This window comes from Cervus canadensis, chromosome 4 (assembly GCF_019320065.1).
Source record: "Cervus canadensis isolate Bull #8, Minnesota chromosome 4, ASM1932006v1, whole genome shotgun sequence".
Classification (NCBI taxonomy): domain Eukaryota; kingdom Metazoa; phylum Chordata; class Mammalia; order Artiodactyla; family Cervidae; genus Cervus; species Cervus canadensis.
Window position 1 is genome coordinate 92,962,914 of NC_057389.1, and position 19,473 is coordinate 92,982,386.

General features: G+C 38.1%; 1 protein-coding gene and 1 pseudogene across 1 annotated transcript; one reads left to right on the top strand and one right to left on the bottom strand.

Annotated features, from left to right (window-relative positions):
• The first annotated feature begins 1,706 nt into the window (after nucleotides 1–1,706).
• LOC122440928 (zinc finger CCHC domain-containing protein 10-like) lies at nucleotides 1,707–3,942 on the top strand. Its single transcript, XM_043467588.1, has 2 exons — nucleotides 1,707–1,740; nucleotides 1,841–3,942. Exons 1-2 carry the CDS (start codon nucleotides 1,707–1,709, stop codon nucleotides 2,335–2,337), a joined length of 531 nt encoding a protein of 176 aa, XP_043323523.1. The 3' UTR covers nucleotides 2,338–3,942.
• A 2,000-nt stretch (nucleotides 3,943–5,942) lies between these two features.
• Nucleotides 5,943–15,330, bottom strand: LOC122440929 (annotated as a pseudogene).
• Between the last annotated feature and the right edge of the window lie 4,143 nt (nucleotides 15,331–19,473).

Below are 19,473 nucleotides of genomic sequence, written 5' to 3' on the forward strand. Positions count from 1 at the left end.
TCAATAATTTCTCCATAAAGCTAGGAAAAACTTATGCTCTATTTTTGTTGGGAAACAGGTGCCTCTGAATCCAGAAGAATGTCTCTTGTGTTTACCACTGTTCCAGAAAAATTAGTGGAATGGAATAATAACCAGAAAAAGAGGACAATAAGACAGATTAGTCGCAAAAAGCTGTCTTGTATGACAAGGTGAAATCTAATTTATCCCATTTTCTAGTCATTTGGGGACATCTTTAAACAAAATTATTTTCACAGTGTTTTTTAATCATTTAATTTCACCCCAATTTTTTTTTCTTTTGGACTTAATTTTGTGATGTGGTATAGCTGATTAACAATGTGATAGTTTCAGCTAAACAGCAAAGGAACTCAGCCATGCAAATACATGTACTATTCTCCCCCAAACTCCCTCCTCACCCAGGCTCCCATATGTCATTGAACAGAGTTCCATGTAGGTCCTTCTTGGTTATCCTTTTTAAATATAGCAGTAATTTCACCCAACCTTGTCTTGCAAGTGTATTTACTCCATTTTGCCGATGTTATACATCATGGAAAGGCATTTCACATATGTTGTAGAAAGTTTAAGATTAATACTCAAATGTGTATATTCTAATATTCTCAAATTGAAAAATTCATATGTTTATTAGAAATCTTTAAGATGGTGCAGTCTGAAAATAACAGCTAGAAAATTTTGCAGAGCATCCTTGAAATTAAACCATATACACAAGAAAGAAACTTTCCTTTGGCCTTTTCCAAGATTCCTTGCCTATCATTTGCTGGGATGAATGGAGAATAAATATAATCTTTTAGGACATATATTTAATATAATATTTTAAAAGTACTAGTAATTTTAATGTGCTGTATCTTTTCCCACTGAATAATATGAATTCATCTTCTGTTACATGGATTCCCTTCTTTACAATTTATGTTTCAATCAATGCAGTGGATAAGTGTTTAACTTTGGCTGAAAAATGCAAAGCAAATTAATTTAGTTATAGAAAGCTTTCAGACCACCAAGATAACTACCACAAAAATGATGTGTGACATCTCTAAGGAGTTTCTAAAGCTTATCTTGTAGAAAACAAAAGGAGCCCCAAAACTGAGTTATCTTGACTGAAGACAGGGAAGCATGGTGAAGTCCTAACCAGGATGCCACTGCTCAAAGGAAACACTTCCCTTTCTGAAAATGTGGTCCTTTGCAATCCCACAGTAATATGAAAGAAGATACATTTGTTGTGATGACTTGGGTGATTTAATGATCTTTAGGCATCATTAGAGCCACGTGTAATTGGAAAAATAATATCATCACCTATTTTTCAGTTGGTTACCCATGACTAAGACATATTATGGATAATCACCCTTCTTACCTGTGCATGTTTTGTAATCATGAAATTGCAGGCATCGGCCGGAGTTGGGCGGCGGGGCGGGCTGGGGGCGGAGAGAAGCGCGTCAGCGGGCTATTGAGCGGTGCAGGGAAGCGGGGTCGGTGTCGGATCCTCAGCTTGGCCTGGCGGAGGGTGGCCGTTTTTCTTACACGTCGCCTGCCCACAAGGGGCTTGGGCCGGGGCGAGAAGTTTGATGTCTGTGTGTTAGCGATTTCGTGGAAGACGGCTGCGTAAGGCCACTGGGCGGGACCTAGGGGTGACTGAAGAGAGTCTCGCGTTTAGTTCCCGCGAAGGGGACGTCCAGGAATTGGTTACTAACTGATTTATGCCGATTTGCCCAACCCAGCCGGTGGGCAGCGGTGGGCGCACCCCACGAGTGACCAGGCGAAGCTTGTAGCCCGCATCCAACACCCCCTACTCTCGCCGACGTAAACCTTCAGCTTCCCGTTCAACCTCCAGGCCAGCTGGCTTTTCCTGCCCCATTTGAAGCAATTAAGCAACATGTAAGATGTCAGAAATGCTTGGAATTTGGACATTGGACTTATGAATGCACTGGAAAAATAAAGTACCTACATAGGCCTTCAAGAACAGCAGAACTAAAGAAAGCTTTAAAAGAAAAAGAAAACAGATTGTTATTACAACAAAGCATTGGAGAAGCTAATGTAGAAAGAAAGACCAAGAAGAAAAGGTCTAAGAGTGTAACCAGTTCCAGTAGCAATAGCAGCGACAGTTCAGCCAGTGATTCTTCATCAGAGAGTGAAGAGACATCTACCTCATCTTCCTCAGAGGACAGTGACTCTGATGAAAGCTCCTCCAGTTCATCGTCTTCTGCTTCCTCCACAAGCTCCTCCTCATCCTCTGATTCAGACTCAGATTCCAGCTCTTCCAGTAGTAGCAGCACCAGCACAGATAGTAGTTCTGATGATGAACCACCAAAGAAGAAGAAAAAGAAATAGAATTGCTCCATCCATATTGGACTAATGGACTGAAAACATTAATGTGATTCTCAGAAGGGAATTCAGAATGTGTTATGGCCAAATAGGTTAACTGGCCAACATTTCTAGAGTTCAGGAGTTTCTAAATGTTTCACATTGTAAAAGCATAAAAAGTATTAATAATGGATTATATATATATATATATACATATACACACACACATATATATATATAAAGACTTTTTTATTTTAGGGGTGAATCTTGTTTTTCTTTTTTATCTTTAAAATATATCTCTAAAATTAATCAAAGCTGAAATCTAGTAAATCTGTTTTTGTGATGAAACCTATCTTTTCTCCCTGTGAAATAAATGCCATACTCTGTTCCATGTTAGTGCTGTGTATCAGACATTTTTCAGGACAAAGCATCATAATACCTGGCAGTGAATTTCTAATGCTTTTGGCTGTATGTTATTATGTGAGATTTAATACATTAGAAACTTAGGAGTTTTCCTACTGTTACTGAATGTGCTCTATTTTTGTGTTTATTTTTGGAAAGTTGTTCTGACTTCTTGTCCTAAATGAAAAGTTCAAGAAACCTGTTAATAAATTTATACCTTTTGGATGGTACAAGTTTCAGGTTACTGTGTTTTATCATTCATTTTCTTCTGGTTCTTAGAGTTACCCTTTTCTTAGGAAAGTGATTCTAGAGGAACTTAAAAAAGAGCAAAAATTCTGAAACTACATAGGAGTGTAGTCTTGGTGCCTTTGGATAAATTCAATGTGTCAGAAAAGAAAACAGTCATTTAAAAAGCTAACTTATGTAAAAGGGATATAAATACTTTTGTGTGTCAATACGCTATAAAAGATACCATTCAAAGGGGTAGGAGGAAGAGATGTAGTTTTTACAGAAAATTAGAGTGATGTTGGCTGCCTTTTACTAAATTTTTTTATAAAGTTTTCATAAAGATTGCCTTTTACCATTTTGCAATGTGGTATGACTGTTTATATGGTAACTCATCATATATGAGTCTACTGCATAAATATGAGTGACTTGGATTAATCTAGTGTGTTTACATAGTATATACACAGTTGAAATCTAGCATGAAAGTTTAAAAAGAAATACTGCTAAGTATTTCTTAAAAGTAAAATACTCTGTCATGATGAAATTATTTGATTTAACATCACATTATTTTGTGATGTGTTTTAAATTTTTGGAAAGAGGTATCGTTTGTAGAAAAATCTTGATTTAGGTAAAATATGGGTTTTTAAAACTACAGATGTTGTCTTTTTATATTTTTATGAAAAAGCAGTAGAAAATTACTTTTGAAGGAAATGAACTTCTATTAAATGTTTAAATATATGTATGTTGTCAGTTTAAAGATCTGTAATTACCTATTTTACAGAATCATCTGCTTTCAGTAATTATAAATGCTCTCAAAACATCATTTTAAGGCTCTATACAGAATGTGTCAGTTGACAGGCAGATTTGATAAACTACTAATGAAATGCAGTTTACAATGTTTGTGATCTCTGTAAGGGCAATTTTAGCAGTGAAAAAACTTGGAAGGGAAACGTGTGCATAGGTTATATCACTTGGAATTAAATAAAACTCAGTTTGTGCTGATGAGCTTAAGCTTCAAAAAAAAAAAAAAAAAAGAAATTGCAGGCATCATACAATGTAGTTTTATATCCCATGCTACAATATCAGTAAAGATTCAGTCAAAAAAGCAATAGAAACCAATTAGCTGTTTATAGATGAATATTTAATATAGAGAGTTGGTTAAAATGTTATTGAAAGACTGAAAGACAAGAAAGAAGAAAGTGGTACCATAGTGATCATAACTGAAGGACAAAGCTACTCTACCAAGGGCTGGAGGGGTATAAAGGGACCCGTTGAGCTTTTAGAGTGGAGAGACATTTGCAGGCCACTGCTGAATGTGTGTTAAGAAGAACACAAGATGGAACATAGACCACAAGATGGAATGTGATTTCAAATGCCCCACCCTAAAACATAGGCCAGGTGTACGATGTAGAGAAGCGATGTGAAGAAATTTATTGGAAATAATGGGGAAAATGCATTGCTTATTACCACATCAGGGTCTTCATTTCTTCCCCCTTTGACCTCTGATCTCTTTTGGATCTTCAGCATTTGTCCATGAGGAACGTTAGGACCCAAGGCATAAAGTTCACCTTTGAAAGAGAGACTTGACTTGGATCAGTAGTTGTTAACCGTGGGCACACACTAGAACCACCCAAGAGCAGCTGATTCATGTCAATGTGTGGCAAAACCCACCACAATATTGTAAAGTAATTAGCCTCCAACTAATAAAAATAAATGGAAAAAAAATCCATGGAAGCAACCTAGATGCCCATCAGCAGACAAATGGATAAGGAAGCTGTGGTACATATACACCATGGAATATTACTCAGCCATTAAAAAGAATTCATTTGAATCAGTTTTAATGAGATGGATGAAACTGGAGCCCATTATACAGAGTGAAGTAAGCCAGAAAGATAAAGAACATTACAGCATACTAACACATATATATGGAATTTAGAAAGATGGTAATGATAACCCTATATGCAAAACAGAAAAAGAGACACAGATGTACAGAACAGACTTTTGGACTCTGTAGGAGAAGGCGAGGGTGGGATGTTTCGAGAGAACAGCATCGAAACATGTATATTGTCTATGGTGAAACAGATCACCAGCCCAGGTTGGATGCATGAGACAAGTGGTCGGGCCTGGTGCACTGGGAAGACCCAGAGGAATCGGGTGGAGAGGGAGGTGGGAGAGGGGATCGGGATGGGGAATACACGTAACTCCATGGCTGATTCATGTCAATGTATGACAAAACTCACTACAATATTGTAAAGTAATTAGCCTCCAACTAATAAAAATAAATGAAAAAAATATATATATAAGAAAAAAAAATCCTCATGCTTGGACTACACCCAGGTCCAGTTGAATCAGAAACTCTGGTGGTGAAACCCAGTGGTCAGTATTTTAAACTTCCCAGATGATTGCAATAAAAGTCAAGGCTGAGGAGCAATGACTTGCAGCTCTCATAACAGCATGTGCAGATTTGAAAATAGAATTTACTCTTGAAAATATATAACAGCTTGGAAAATTTGTAAAATTTTGGTATATTAAAGGGGAATTATTCATCTTTTGAGGATGCTTGGGCTACCGAAAATAAAAATATAGAATCTCTATAGATATAATGAGATTCTGTCAAGGAGTGATTTTGATACAAAAAGGATCTAGAACTCTTCACTGTCATGTTAAAACGTGTGTGTGTGCATGTTCAGTCTTGTTTGACTCTTTGTGACCCTGTGGACTGTAGCCCAAGAGGATCTTCTGTCCATGGGATTTCTCAGGCAAGAATACTGGAGTGGGTTGCCACTTCCTCCCCCAGGGATCTTCTGGACTCAGGGATTGAACCTGTGTCTCCTGCATTGGCAGGGGAATAAGCTATAGAGAAATAATATTCAGGTAGAAAGTGAGGAGAGACATGAAGGCCATAAGAGCTATAAAAATGATGTCATGAAAGAGGTAGAATTTTTAGAGTTCCAGATTTAGTTTTGCTACATTTTCTAGTATACACTCAAATGGGTTGCCATATCCTAAGATGAGTTTGTGCTGATAAGGAACCTCCACAAGGCCCTTTTGATGTCTTTGTTCCTCAGGCTGTAGATGAAGGGGTTCAGCATGGGGGTGACCACAGTGTACACCACCGAGGCTGCTGCATCCTTCCTGGGAGACCGTGAGATGGCTGAGCTGAGGTACACACCCAGGGCTGTTCCATAAAATAAGCAAACAACTGCCAGGTGAGAACCACAGGTGGCAAAGGCTTTGTATATCCCACCTGATGAGGGGACTCTCAGAATGGAGACAAGAATTTTATAGTAAGAGAAAATGATTCCTGAGATAGAGAGAACACCAGTCATGGCACCGATGGTATAGCTGACTATGTTATTGGTGAAAGTGTCAGAACAAGCAAGGTTGAGCAGTTGAGAAGGATCACAGAAGAAACTAGAAATGTCTACATCCTTGAAACAGGTAAGTTGTAACACAATCACATTGTGCACCTGGGAGTCCAAAAGGCTAACACAAAAGGATACCAAAACTAAGGAGCAACAGAGGCGCGGGTTCATGATGACCACGTAGTGCAGTGGGTGACAGATGGCCACAAACCTGTCATAGGCCATCACAGTAAGAAGCATACTATCCATACATGCAAAAAGGATAAAAATAGACATCTGAGTCAAGCATCCTTCACAGGAGATGACTCTGTTGTGAGACTGGATGTCCACAATCATCTTGGGAACGGTGGTGGAGATGAAACCGATGTCAACCAAGGACAGGTTGGAGAGGAAGAAGTACATGGGGGTGTGGAGGTGGGGGTCAGAGGTGACGGCTAATATGATGAGCAGGTTCCCCAGCACAGTGACCAGGTACATGGACAGGAAGAGGACACAGAGCAAAGGATCTAGTTCTGGATCATTTGAGAGTCCCATGAGGAAGAATTCTGAGACCCTTGTTAGATTTCCAGTTCTGTGTATCTTGGACACCTCTGGAAAAAGAAAAGGGGTCTGGAAACAAAGGAAATAAGTAAATGGGCATTGAGCACTGTGATAATATTTTGGATTCAAGCAATTCATTTCTAAGATTATACACTCTAGTTCCTTCAGCAATATCTGTCAGTGTGATAAATTCTGTTTAGAATTGTTCCCTCATTGGTTTCTGTGTTATTCACCTGTGTCTATACACTCTTCCTTTATAAAATTGGACCCAAAAGTGAAAGGTAACAAGAATGTTAGAGGTATTACATCCCTGATCTCAGTAAAATACAGCCTACTTCTTTAGAAACAGTACAGGATCAGAAATTTCCTTCTCCCTCTAAGAAAATGCACAATTCAAATGTACAGAAATTAGAACATATTTATATATATCTTATTTTACTTATATATAATTTTAGATATTTCCTTCATTTAGAATATTAACAAATCTCTATGAAATGCAGGACAGTATCATCTGAATTCTAAATTAAAAATGAATGCTCCTAACCAGAACATACTTTTATACTACATTCAGAGTTTTAGATCATCCTTTGTTCCATATGTCTTCCTTATTTCGTGAAATAATTGATTATTCAAAAATCAGGATTATCTTCTTTTAAAATTTATATTTATTTTTTACTTATACATGCCATGTCTTTGTTGTGGGCATGCAGTATCTTTGATCTCCCTTGCAGATAAGGAATCTTTAGTTGGGGCATGTGGGATCTAGTTCCTGGAGCGGAGATCAAACCAGTGTGCGCTGCATTAAGATTGCAGAGTCTTAGCCACTGGAACACTTGTCCCACAGTTGTTTTTAAAAAGTCATTTAGTATAGACTTCATATCTTTGACTTTGCTAAGTTGCTTCTGTTGTGTCCGACTCTTTGTGACCCTATGGACTGTAACCCACCAGGCCTCTCTGTCCATAGGATTCTCCAGGCAAGAATACTGGAGTGGGTTGCCATGCCCTCCTCCGGGGGATCCCACATTTCTTATGTTTCCTGCATTGGCAGGCAGGTTCTGGTGGGCTTCAAATTTTGATCATTATTGTTTAACTAAGCACTTATGATCATACAGCGCTGGTGACTACAAATATGGTGTTAGTATACAGAGCACTTTCAATTTTTAAATGATAACAAAATTTAAGAATCCTTCAGGAAATTTTAAAATTATATATAGGATTATTTGTTTCCCTACTGTCTCAGTTAAATGTCTGATATGAGAAACCAATGTAATATTTTTGGACATTATTCTGTGCTGGCAGGATAATACAACTTCATTGTCTTTTCTTTTTTCAGTTTATTGAAGTGATTGACAAAACTGCATATATTTGAGTTGTGCAACATGAAGGTTTTTTAAAGATATACAAAGTGATGATTTAATATACAGGGACCTTGGGAATGATTACCACAGTCAAGTTAATTAACATACCTGTCACTTCAAATAGAAATAGTTTCTATTTGTGTGTGTAGTAACAGTTAAGCAGATCTCTGTTAGCAGATTTCAAGAACATAGCCAGAATTATTAGCTGGTTTTTTTTTTAACCTATTCATCTGTCAATAGACATTTATCTATATTTTCAGTATTTCAAATAACATCACATTGACAAGAAATGCATTTATCTCTTTGAGATAATTTTATTTTTTTGGCATCTAATTTTATTTCTTTGGCATCTACCTTGAAGTGGGGTTGCTGGGGCCTATGGCAGATCTATTTCAATTAGTTTCAGTTTTTAATTTTTAAGGAACCTCCATTCTGGTTTCTGTAATGACTGTACCAATATTCATTCTCAATGATCAGGTGCAAGTGTTCCCCCACTTCCACATTCTCACCAATATTTGTTTTCTTTTAAGTTTTTTCTTTAAAAAGTCATCCAAAGAGATGTGAGATGAACTTTTGTTTAGCTTTAGACTTGCATTTCCAATATTAACTGATGTGTCCCTTTTCGTATACCTGATGGTGTGGTTCTTCTGATCATAAACCTGCCTATTTACAGAAGAGGACTTCAGTCCCAGCTAAGGTCCCACAGCCAGGTCAGGACCCAGCCTCCTTAGGTCGAGTTAACAGATTTTCATGTCAACCCTTCCTGGTAAAGGGATTACAATTCTCTTACTTCTGCTGCCTGAAAGTAACTCAGCTTCATTATTTTAGCAGGTCACATTCTGATTTAACTGAGAAAAAATTCTAATTAATATAATGTAAACACCTCTAGGCCATCTCTTGATCTCTAAAATTGTGATAATAATTGGATATTCCTAACAGGAATATTATACTATCCCTGGTGGCTCAATCATAACTCAGTTGGTAAAGAATCCACCTGCAATGCAGGAGACCTCGGTTTGATTCCTGGGTGGGGAAGATCCACTGGAGAAGGGATAGGCTGCCCACTCTTATCCCTCCTAGACAAAGTATTCTTGGGCTTCCCTTGTGGCTCAGCTGGTAAAGAATCTGCCTGCAATGTGGGACACCGTGGTTTGATCCCTGGGTTGGGAAGATCTCCTGGAGAAGGGAGAGGCTACTCCAGTAATCTTAATTGGTGAATCCCACGGACAGAGGAGCCTGGCAGGCTTTGGTCCATGTGGTTACAAGAGTTGGACACAACTTAGCAACTAAACCAACCACTAATAGGATTATTGAAATAAAGTCTTAAAAATCATTTATATTGCTTAAACAAGTGGTTTTCAGTTCCAATACTGAAATTTATGTGTTGGTTGATAATTTATGTGTTGCTGTTTTTGTTGCTGTTCAGTCGCTAAGTCAACTCTGACCCTTTGAGATCCCCTGGACTGTAGCCCATCAGACCTGTCTGTCTATGGGATTTTCTGGTCAAGGATACTGGAGTGAGTTGCCATTCTCTTCTCTAAATTTACATGTGTCTTTTTAAAAAATACTCAGTTACCCCAGCCTCAGCCTGGAACCAATTTTAGGATCTACAAGTGAGTTTACTGGTCACTGTGTTATTAAGCTGGGCTTGACAAATACTGCCTAAGAACATTGCCCAACCATTAGTAGAAGCTCTGTTAACCTTACCAGTTAATGCTATCATCAGTAACCCCTACCTATTTTAAAGTATATACATTTAATAATATTTGCTTCAGATCTCATATTTCATAGAGATTTGAAATGTTAAGATAAAATTTAACTTTTTTTTGGTGTCTCAGCTCCATCCCATTCCTCAGCATACACATTGCCAAAAGCAACCAGTGCCATGAACTTGATGGGTATGTTTCCTTGGAAATGCTTTCATAATGTCAGTATTCATTTATGTATCTATAACCAGCTTTTGTAAAATCTTCTCTAAATAGAATACTATCCATATTGCCCCTGAAATGAACTTGTTTACCACAATGTTTTGCTTAAGTCTCTTTGTGAACTACAAACAATACTTCAAATATTTTCCTGACACACAAAAAGAAAACATTTTGTTCAGTTCATAAATTTATACTATATACATTATTATAAATTTAACAAATTTCTGATATATCTTTCATATACTTAAATATAATACATTATTTAAAATATTTTATTGATATATCAAATAAATATTTAATTCATATTTCATGTATTATATTTTTATTTGTATCAGTTTCTGCTTACAACAGTCCAGTGAAAATTCTATACTTCTCTCTGTATCATACAAATGGGAATTTGTATATCATATGTGAGTGACAGTCTTCCCAGTTTCAACAGTTGGGACATAATCAGATTTACTATGTTAATTGCATACATTTTTTTTTCAGAAGAAAAATAATTTTCTGCCAACTGCATTCTCTTTTATTAGCCTATCTTTTGAAAATATCCTTGAAGTCTGTCTTGTGATAATTTCATAATAGGTGCAGTTGATATTTTCATCTTGTATAAGAAATCTTTTCAACCTTACATTCAAAACTGGAAGGCAAAATGCATAATGAGTCATTGAAAACCCTATAATCCTTCATGTTGGGGCCATTATGGCCTCTGTAAATGCTGTGTCAGTCCCACAATTCACAGAGAAGTCCCTGAACCAAAAAAGATGAATCAATTCTTCTACCTTCATTTTACCTCAGGGGCCAAAATAGTTTTGAAAAGAAATATGTTTTAGCTATATGGAGATGACAGAGAACTGGTGCAGAAGAAATAAGCATATTAATGATTGAGTTCTGGGTCTTTTACTTCTTATAAGAGGAGTGTGTGCAAATCTCCCAGCCTCTCTGTGGTTCTGTTCCTTCTTGGAAATAAAAGAGTCTAATTGCTGGGAGCCAGCACACGAGATCCCACCCATGACAAGGTCATGAGGAGAAGACCTGACAAGCAAAGCAGATCAAAACTTCCGGAATTTCGAAAAGCTGCTCTGGCGCTCACCTTAAAGATGATCTCTGTCTTTCTGATACTTGCTATATTAGACTACTTCCTAATTTCTATGACACAGGTAGACAGCCTTCCCCAATCTCTCTCCAAACAGAATCAACTTAGAACTTTAATCAATATGTCCCCCAGATGGTGGTATCCTATAAGATTATCCAGGATGAAAGGAGTGTTTCAATTTAGACCCCTTTGCTGGCATTCTAGCCTGCCTGGCAAATGCATACTAATGCACATGGCTGCTCACAACACCTTAATCATAAACAGCATAAAGAACCTGATCACATGAAGGCCCTAATAGGCACAGAGCCCTTCAGGGGTGAGGAAGCCCTATTAGAGAACACAAAAATATTATTCTAAAAGTGGTTATAGTTAAAGATTTAGAAAAATAAGAGTTTAGAATTGTTAATTTTAACCAGGAATGCTAAACTGGGGCTACCTCACTGGAGCTGCGGAGTCTTTGTGTGGTAAACCCTTTAGATACATTTAACTGATAACTTCTGCAAAAGGACTGCAACTTCTCTGTTTTCTGTTAAGTTCAAGGCAAAATGGAACAATAAAGAATAGATTACAGAAAACAGCTTTGCATTCACCTAGGTCATAAAATGTCAATAGGCCCCAAGGCCAGAAGATAATGTACAAGACTCTCATAAACAAAGAAGTATGCAGAAAACACCCTGGTTTCGTGAAGGACAAGCTGATGTAATGTTAAACTATCTTCCCCTTAGAAATGTACTAACTTAGGGTATAAAAGCTACGCTAAAAAATAAAGCATTGCCAGGCCCTGCTGCATACCCCCAGTCTGGTCTCTCTCTCTCTCTCACTGACGCCGTTCATCCTGAGGGTACCCCTGGATCCTGCTGAGACTGGACCCCGGCATCTAATACCCACTTCTAGAACACATGTGGCACCTAAGGGAAATTTGGAACCTAATCAATACTTGGTCATTTGTATTAATATAAAGAATTTCAATCATTATTGGGATAGCATGTGTATTAATAAAATAAAATCCCCTCAGTTTAATGACCTTTCATGGATTATATGGCAGAGAGATCAAAGCCTTTCCTGTATCAAGTTGGAGCATAAATAACATGAAATACTAAAATGTGTCTCAGCCATCCATTAAGATGTGCCTTCTTTCCCAACTCTTTTTTCCTCTTATCATGAATATTTCTGCAATGGCTTTTCAAAGATTTAATGCTGCTGGTGCTATTAAATGAAAAATAATAGGTCCCAAAGAAAGTCTATGACATAGACAGAAACAAGCACCATTTTATCTTGTCTCGAGTCCTGTGGGACATTCTGAAAAGGATGAAAACACTGGCACAAATGGTCATTGTGTGGAAGCCATATTGCCCATGAAGAAGGAATTCATAGGGGCAGGACTCTATCTCAGGCCTGTCTGTGCTGATCATGCTCGGCTGCCTACCCAATGGACTCTGAACTCTCTGCTTAGGGCCTGTGGGAACGACAATGGAAGAAGAAGACCCCCTCCAGACAAGGGAACCTTGAAGATCGTATCCAGGTTACTCATCACCTAAGAGACAACATACTCTAATCACCCCTGCCTCCAGACAGTATCTATCGGAATGTAATCACAGGCTTATCGGTTATTAACTGGTTGGAATGTAACCGAGGGCTTATTGGTTATTAACTGTTTGAACACATAACACATGAATGATGGGGTTATTGTGATTGTATTTACCCTTCCTTTGTAAGTCTCAAGGAATTTGGGGTGGTGGGTTTGGACATGTACACATGGGGTATAAAAGATTTTCACAAATACTGGTCGGGGTCCTTGGCTAAGAGGAGACTCTGCCTTGGGCCCGCCAGTGTAATAAACTGCACTCCACTATCTGCATTGTCCTTCTGAGTGAGTTTGTTTCCCAGAAAGTGTGGCTATAACACCCATATTTTGTTTCTATGAAAAATGGAAGGGCTTATTTAACACTTAACTGGAGATTTTTCATTCCTTGTGCCTTCTCTGTGCCATCAAGGTATAGGCTCTGAGGAATCAGAAATAAATGAGCCTCAGATATTTCTCTTCTTATATGAAGAATTTACTTGTATAAAAAAATAATACGCCTTGTCAAGGGAAACGATAACATCAGATAGACAGATATTTCAATCTGATAACATGAGAATTAGCATTATCATTATTAGTAACAAATATAAAAATGTATTTTGCCCTTTTTTCTTAATGTATCTGTCACAGAGTTATTGCATAGAGGGCAACCATTATTCATTTAGTTCAAATTCAGTGGGCTTGTATCAATGAGGAATCAACTCAGTTGACAATTTTAAGACTCACAGATTCTGAGAAATTGCCCCATAATATATTAAGAATGTGTGGAGCACACAAGATTCAAAATTAAATTTCTCTTCTCTGAGTCCCATACCCTAAATGTCAAAATTTCAAGCAGAGGCACAGCTTTAAACAGAGGTATCTCAGTCTAAACACAGAGGCATATCAGATATTTTTTCAAGGTTTTCATTTTCCTGAATAGGTAGAACCCCAAGACTCTGATTTTGTGTCGCCTTTCATGATTGAGGCAACTGATTATAAGTACAGAGGAGAAAGTGGACAGGTGAAGTGAAATCCAGGAACAGAGTCAACAGAGAGATCTACCCTGGAGCATCAAGTGCTCATTATTTCTATGACATTTGCCTGTGATCACAGACGTTCTTCTTACAGTGGTTGCAGCATGTCAGAAACTACAAAGGGGAAGGCACAGTGAGCAGGGAGTCTCTGCCAGGACTGATGGAAATTGACATGACTGGGTGAAAACAGGAAGAATGCCCAGGTGCCCTGTATCTGGAGTCAGTCTGATGAGACTGACTGATTTCAAACTTGGTTTTAACATTTTCTAACTCATGATCTTGCACATGTTACATAGAATGCTGTGCTTCTTTCCTTCAGTTAAAATAATAATAATAATGTGCCCACCTGTATTTTGGGAGAGATTATTCAGATGAAACAAAACAGGAGAGAAAACACATACTTCAGAATCTGACACTTAGGAAGCCTTCCATAACAGTATATGATATTGTGATTCATGTCATCTTGCTAATGCTTATCTTCATGCTCAATACCTCTCTCATAATGAACTGAAGTGCTTAGGGGAAAGTTTACAGAGACCCACTTGCTGCTGCTCTGGTACGAGGGATGCCAGCCAGCAAGAGCTAGAACCAGTGAGGGTGGAAGCAGAACTCTAAATGAGGGTTCTAACACCCCAACCAGAACCATGAACATAAACTTGAAAGGGCTCTATTCCAAACCCACATAGATCGGTGCCCTGATGCTGGGAAAGACTGAGGGCAGGAAGAGAAGGGGGCAACAGAGGATGAGATGGTTGGATGGCATCACTGATTCAATGGACATGAGTTTGAGCAGACTCCAGGAGAGAGTGAAGGACAGGGAAGCCTGGCATGCTGCAGTCCATGGGGTCATAAAGAGTCAGACATGACTGAGCAACTGAACAACAATAGCATCTTTCTATAACAACTATTATGTTTATTCTTCTTGAAGAGGAAACACCTTTTCAACGCTCCCTTCATCCATCACTGTCTCCCTCAGTACTTACTGCGCTGGGCTGCATCTCTGCTGGTACACGGCTAAGGAGCAAAGACTCACTGCCCCTTTCCTGCCTGGTATATGATGAAGTCTCAGGGTCCCTCCTCAGGACAGGCAGGAAGACAGACTCAGGCTGGACCTTCTGATGAAGGTTCCTACAAAGGATGGACAAAGACATGGGGTCACAATAGTTAGGACATGGAAGCAACCTAGATGTCTATAGGCAGATGAATGGATAAGGACGTTGTGGTATATATACACAATGGAATATTACTCAACTATAAAAAGGAACATATTTGAGTCAGTTCTAATGAGGTAGGTGAAACTGGAGCCTATTATTCAGAGTGAGGTAAGTCAGAAAGAGAAACATCAATACAGTGTATTAACACATATATATGGAATTTGGAAAAATGGTAACAATCATACATGCAAGGCAGCAAAAGAGACATAGATGTAAATAATAAACTTTCAGACTATGTGTGGGAATGTGAGGGTAAGATGATTTGAGAGAATAGCATTGAAACATGTATATTACCATATGTAAAATAAATGACCAGGGCAAGTTCAATGCATGAAGCAGGACACTCAAAGCCAGTGCTCTGGGACAACGCAGAGAGATAGAGTGGGGAGGGAAATGGGAGGGGCCTCAGGATGGAGACACATGTGCACCTGCGGATGATTCATGTCAAGATATTGCAAAAACTGCCACTTTATTGTAAAGTAAATATCCTCCAATTTAAATAAATAAATATTAAAAAAAGAACTGGCAAAATAATGAGCTGGAGGCACAGGCCAATTATTTACAATAGTATGACCTTAGAGCTTAATGCCCAAAGCTCATCATTAGCTAGTTGGTTCATGTTGTCCCAATCTCTGCAGACTTGTTAATATTAACAGAACAGGAAAAGGAGAAAAGTGAATGTCCTGGGGAGGGTCTGGGTCCCTCTTCTCCTCAGGATGAAGTACACCTGTGCTCTTGACTCTTACTTACAAATTATAGATGTTAACATAAAACTGAGGCTTTTTCTCATTTAACAATCAATGTATGATTTTGATATCTGTAACTTCATTTTATTAATCATGAACTCTATGCTATATTAGATCTTTTATATCAGGAATGTGATACTCTTCCCATTTTCTCAGTTAATATTTTTTCTAAGTATAACTTCTTATTTTTGTTGCCATTGGGTTTGCTTTGGAAGACATTTTTATATCATTGAGGCTTAACAGCATTGCTTTTCTTTTGTAATTTGAATGAGTCTTCACCTTTAAGTTTTTCTCTAATGGAATTAATTGCCATATTGGGAGACTCTTGATTTTTGCTTATTATTTGGTAATTGCTATTTTGTTGAAATACTTAAGACCACCTATCAGAAGGTTGCAGTCAGGGCGCTGGTTGGGGCTGCAGGCCTCTGAAGTCTTGATGAGCAGAGGGTCATTTTCAAGCTCACTCACGGGGCTATTGGTAGCATTCACAGGTACCCAGGATATTATTCAGAGAGTTTCCAAGGTTCCTTGGTATGTGGGCCCCTGAAGGAGCAGCACAACATGGAAGTTGGGTTCTATCAACCTAGAGAGAAAGAGAGAGGCAGCAAGAAGAAATTCAGATTTTTTTAACTCCAATTCCTGAGGAGACTTTCAAATATTTCTTCCACATTTTCTCTGCTGTAATCACATCACTATGTACACCTCATAGTCAATGAGAGGGAAGTTTGCAAGGGCATGAAAACCAGGGTTTGGGACCATTGGAAACATCTGAGACTTCTTATCAGCCAAGCCTCATCCTTTATAAGAATATTGTGCTCTAAGACTCAGGTCCTGTTCATCTGTTTCCAACATAGTCCTAAATTCATCTCACCACCACGATCTAATAAAATATCCCAGATATAGTCTCGCAAATGGGTAGACCTTCCTCTCCATTGGGTATGTCTGCAGACCCAACTGTATTATTGTAGTCATGCAGTCTCAAGTAGACCCCAGGTTTCTGATACACTAGGAGAGCCCCTCCATCAACATCAGGACAACCTGCAGCCATTCCATGGACAAATTGAGCAAATGTTCCCTGTATTTCTGATTTCTGCTAACTAGAGAGGAATCCACTCACTCCAAAAATCTATTTTCTTTAGGTTTCTTTGTGGTCTTATCTCTTAAAGAGTTTTTAAAAATGTGGTTTCTGTTCACCTGTTTGTGTGTGTGTGTGTGTGTGTGTAGTGGATAAAGTGGGATGCTTGTGAATAGTGATGTGATGTAACCTTCTCAATCCCATCCATGCAGAGAGCATGTGTGTAGTGGATAAAGTGGGATGCTTGTGAATAGTGATGTGATGTAACCTTCTCAATCCCATCCATGCAGAGAGCTCTCTGCTGATGAATGCAGAAATTGGTTTGTCATCAAGTGATATGAAGAACACTTTAATGTAAATTAAGTCAAATTGGATATGGAGGAAAGAATGCTATTCACCAGTGTGTGGATAAGTGACAGAGGGTATTTTTAGGGGAGATCATGTAGTAGACATGCACCGGTGGATATGAGAGTGAGAGAATGGGTACTGGAGCATTTAAATTAATTAGTCCAGAACAAAAATGTATCACTAAACTGAGATGATTTCATACAGAATTTGGGGAATAAGATTCTAGAATGAATGAGAAAGATGGATTTATAGGACATGAGACATGAAAACCCATGGTATGTTTGGTATGTTTCTACCAAAAAATGTAATGTAGATTTTGTTGCTTCCCCAGTTCCCAATGTCCCCTCCCATGATGAGTGCTGTGCTGTTCTTAGTCACTTGGTCATGTCCAACTCTTTGTAACCCCATGAACTGTAGCCCACCAGGTTCCTCTGTCCATGGGAATTCGACAGGCAAGAATATTGGAGTGGGTTGCCATGCCCTCCTCCAGGAGATCTTCCTGATCCAAGAATCAAACCAGAGTCTCCTGCATTGCAGGTGGGTTCTTTACCAGCTGAGCTACCAGGGAAACCCCCCCCCCCCATGATGAATATCCACAACCAAATAGCAAGTCAGTAGAGTTGATTAGAGAGAGGAAAAGTGAGTATTGGAGCCCTTTAATATAGTGGGCAGTAGCAAAAATAATGTTAAACTGAAGTCATATCGTAGTAAAGGGAATCAAATCTTAGGGTTGCTGGTAAAGATGGGTACTGAGAACATGGTGCTTGAAAACCACAGATACTGATGTTCATATAATTATAGTCAAATTAATGGTTTTCTTTTTACTTTTCCCAATTTCTCCATACATGATGAATATCTTTATGTATAGTTGAGAAATTCTGTACTCCCTTTCTTGTCCCTTTATTATTTGTAGATCTTTCAATCCCCAATCTTAATCTAAGAGTCTTAATCTTGCAGTGATCATTAGAGAAAAATAGATCCCATTGAAAGTCTTGATAATAAAACCAAGCAAATCATACTTTTTTTCTCTTTCAGGAGTTCTTAGAGATATCTATATGAAGCAAGGGCTCCAGGAAAGAAGGCAAATAGTGGCTATATAAATGTTAAATTGTCTTCATTTTTTCTTATAATATAGAGAATAATTTATTTAATGTTGTACAAAGCATAGCTGCGTTTAATTCTGCCCACCCTTACTGTGTTGCATTTGAGTATACAGATAAATGACATTTGGTCCCTGATCTCGACCTATTAAAGGTCTCATGGTGTAAACACAAAATGTGAGTCAAGTGTACAGGATAAAGCTCTAATGATGTTCAATAAATTTAGTTGAAGTGTATCAACCTCAGAGTAGATGACAAGAATGAAATTGACTCTTAGGTACATCTACACTAAACTACCATTAAAAATGTATTGGAGGATATTTGTTTATCTGGAAAATATGGTTGTAAATAATTTCAGGAAACAAGAGGATAAACTATTTATCAAGATGTCAAAGGAAATAGAAAATTGTGCTTAAAAAATTAAAAGGAAATATTGCAAAATATGTGAATAATCTGGGGGGTAGAATTAAATTTGATTTGAATTTTGTAAAAAAATGATATTGGCATTTAGTGTTTTTTAATTACCATGTGCACATATTATACTTTTAATTTTAGAGTGGTTATAAATAGAATGCGTGAGAGTCTCCCCTCCAGCCCCTGAACCATCAGCAGAGGGATGGATAAAGAAGACGTGGGATAGTTAGAACTGGACATGGAACCACAGAATGGTTCCAAATCAGGAAAGGAGTACATCGAGGCTGTATATTGTCACCATGCTTATTTAAATTATATGCAGAGTACATCATGCAAAACGCTGGGCTGGAGGAAGCACAAGTTAGAATCAAGATTGCCAGGAGAAATATCAATAACCTTAGATATGCAGATGACACCACCCTCATGGCAGAAAGTGAAGAACTAAAGAGCCTCTTGATGCAAGTGAAAGAGGAGAGTGAAAAAGCTGGCTTAAAACTCAACATTCAGAAAACTAAGATCATGGCATACGGTCCCATCACTTCATGGCAAATAGATGGGGAAACAATGGAAACAATGAGACTTTATTTTCTTGGGCTCCAAAATCACTGGGAATGGTGCCTGCAGTTATGAAATTAAAAGAAGCTTGCTCCTTGGAAGAAAAGCTATGACCAACCTAGACAGTATATTAAAAAGCAGAGACGTTACTTTGCCAACAAAAGTCCATCTAGTCAAAGCTGTGGTTTTTCCAATGGTCATA

What these genes read in the sequence shown, in the direction of transcription:
- LOC122440928 (XM_043467588.1), top strand. Translation starts at nt 1,707, where the DNA reads ATGCCGATTTGCCCAACCCAGCCGGTGGGCAGCG. An exon ending in AACCCAGCCGGTGGGCAGCG is followed by an intron (nt 1,741 to 1,840) that starts GTGGGCGCACCC and finishes TTCAACCTCCAG; the next exon opens with GCCAGCTGGCTTTTCCTGCC.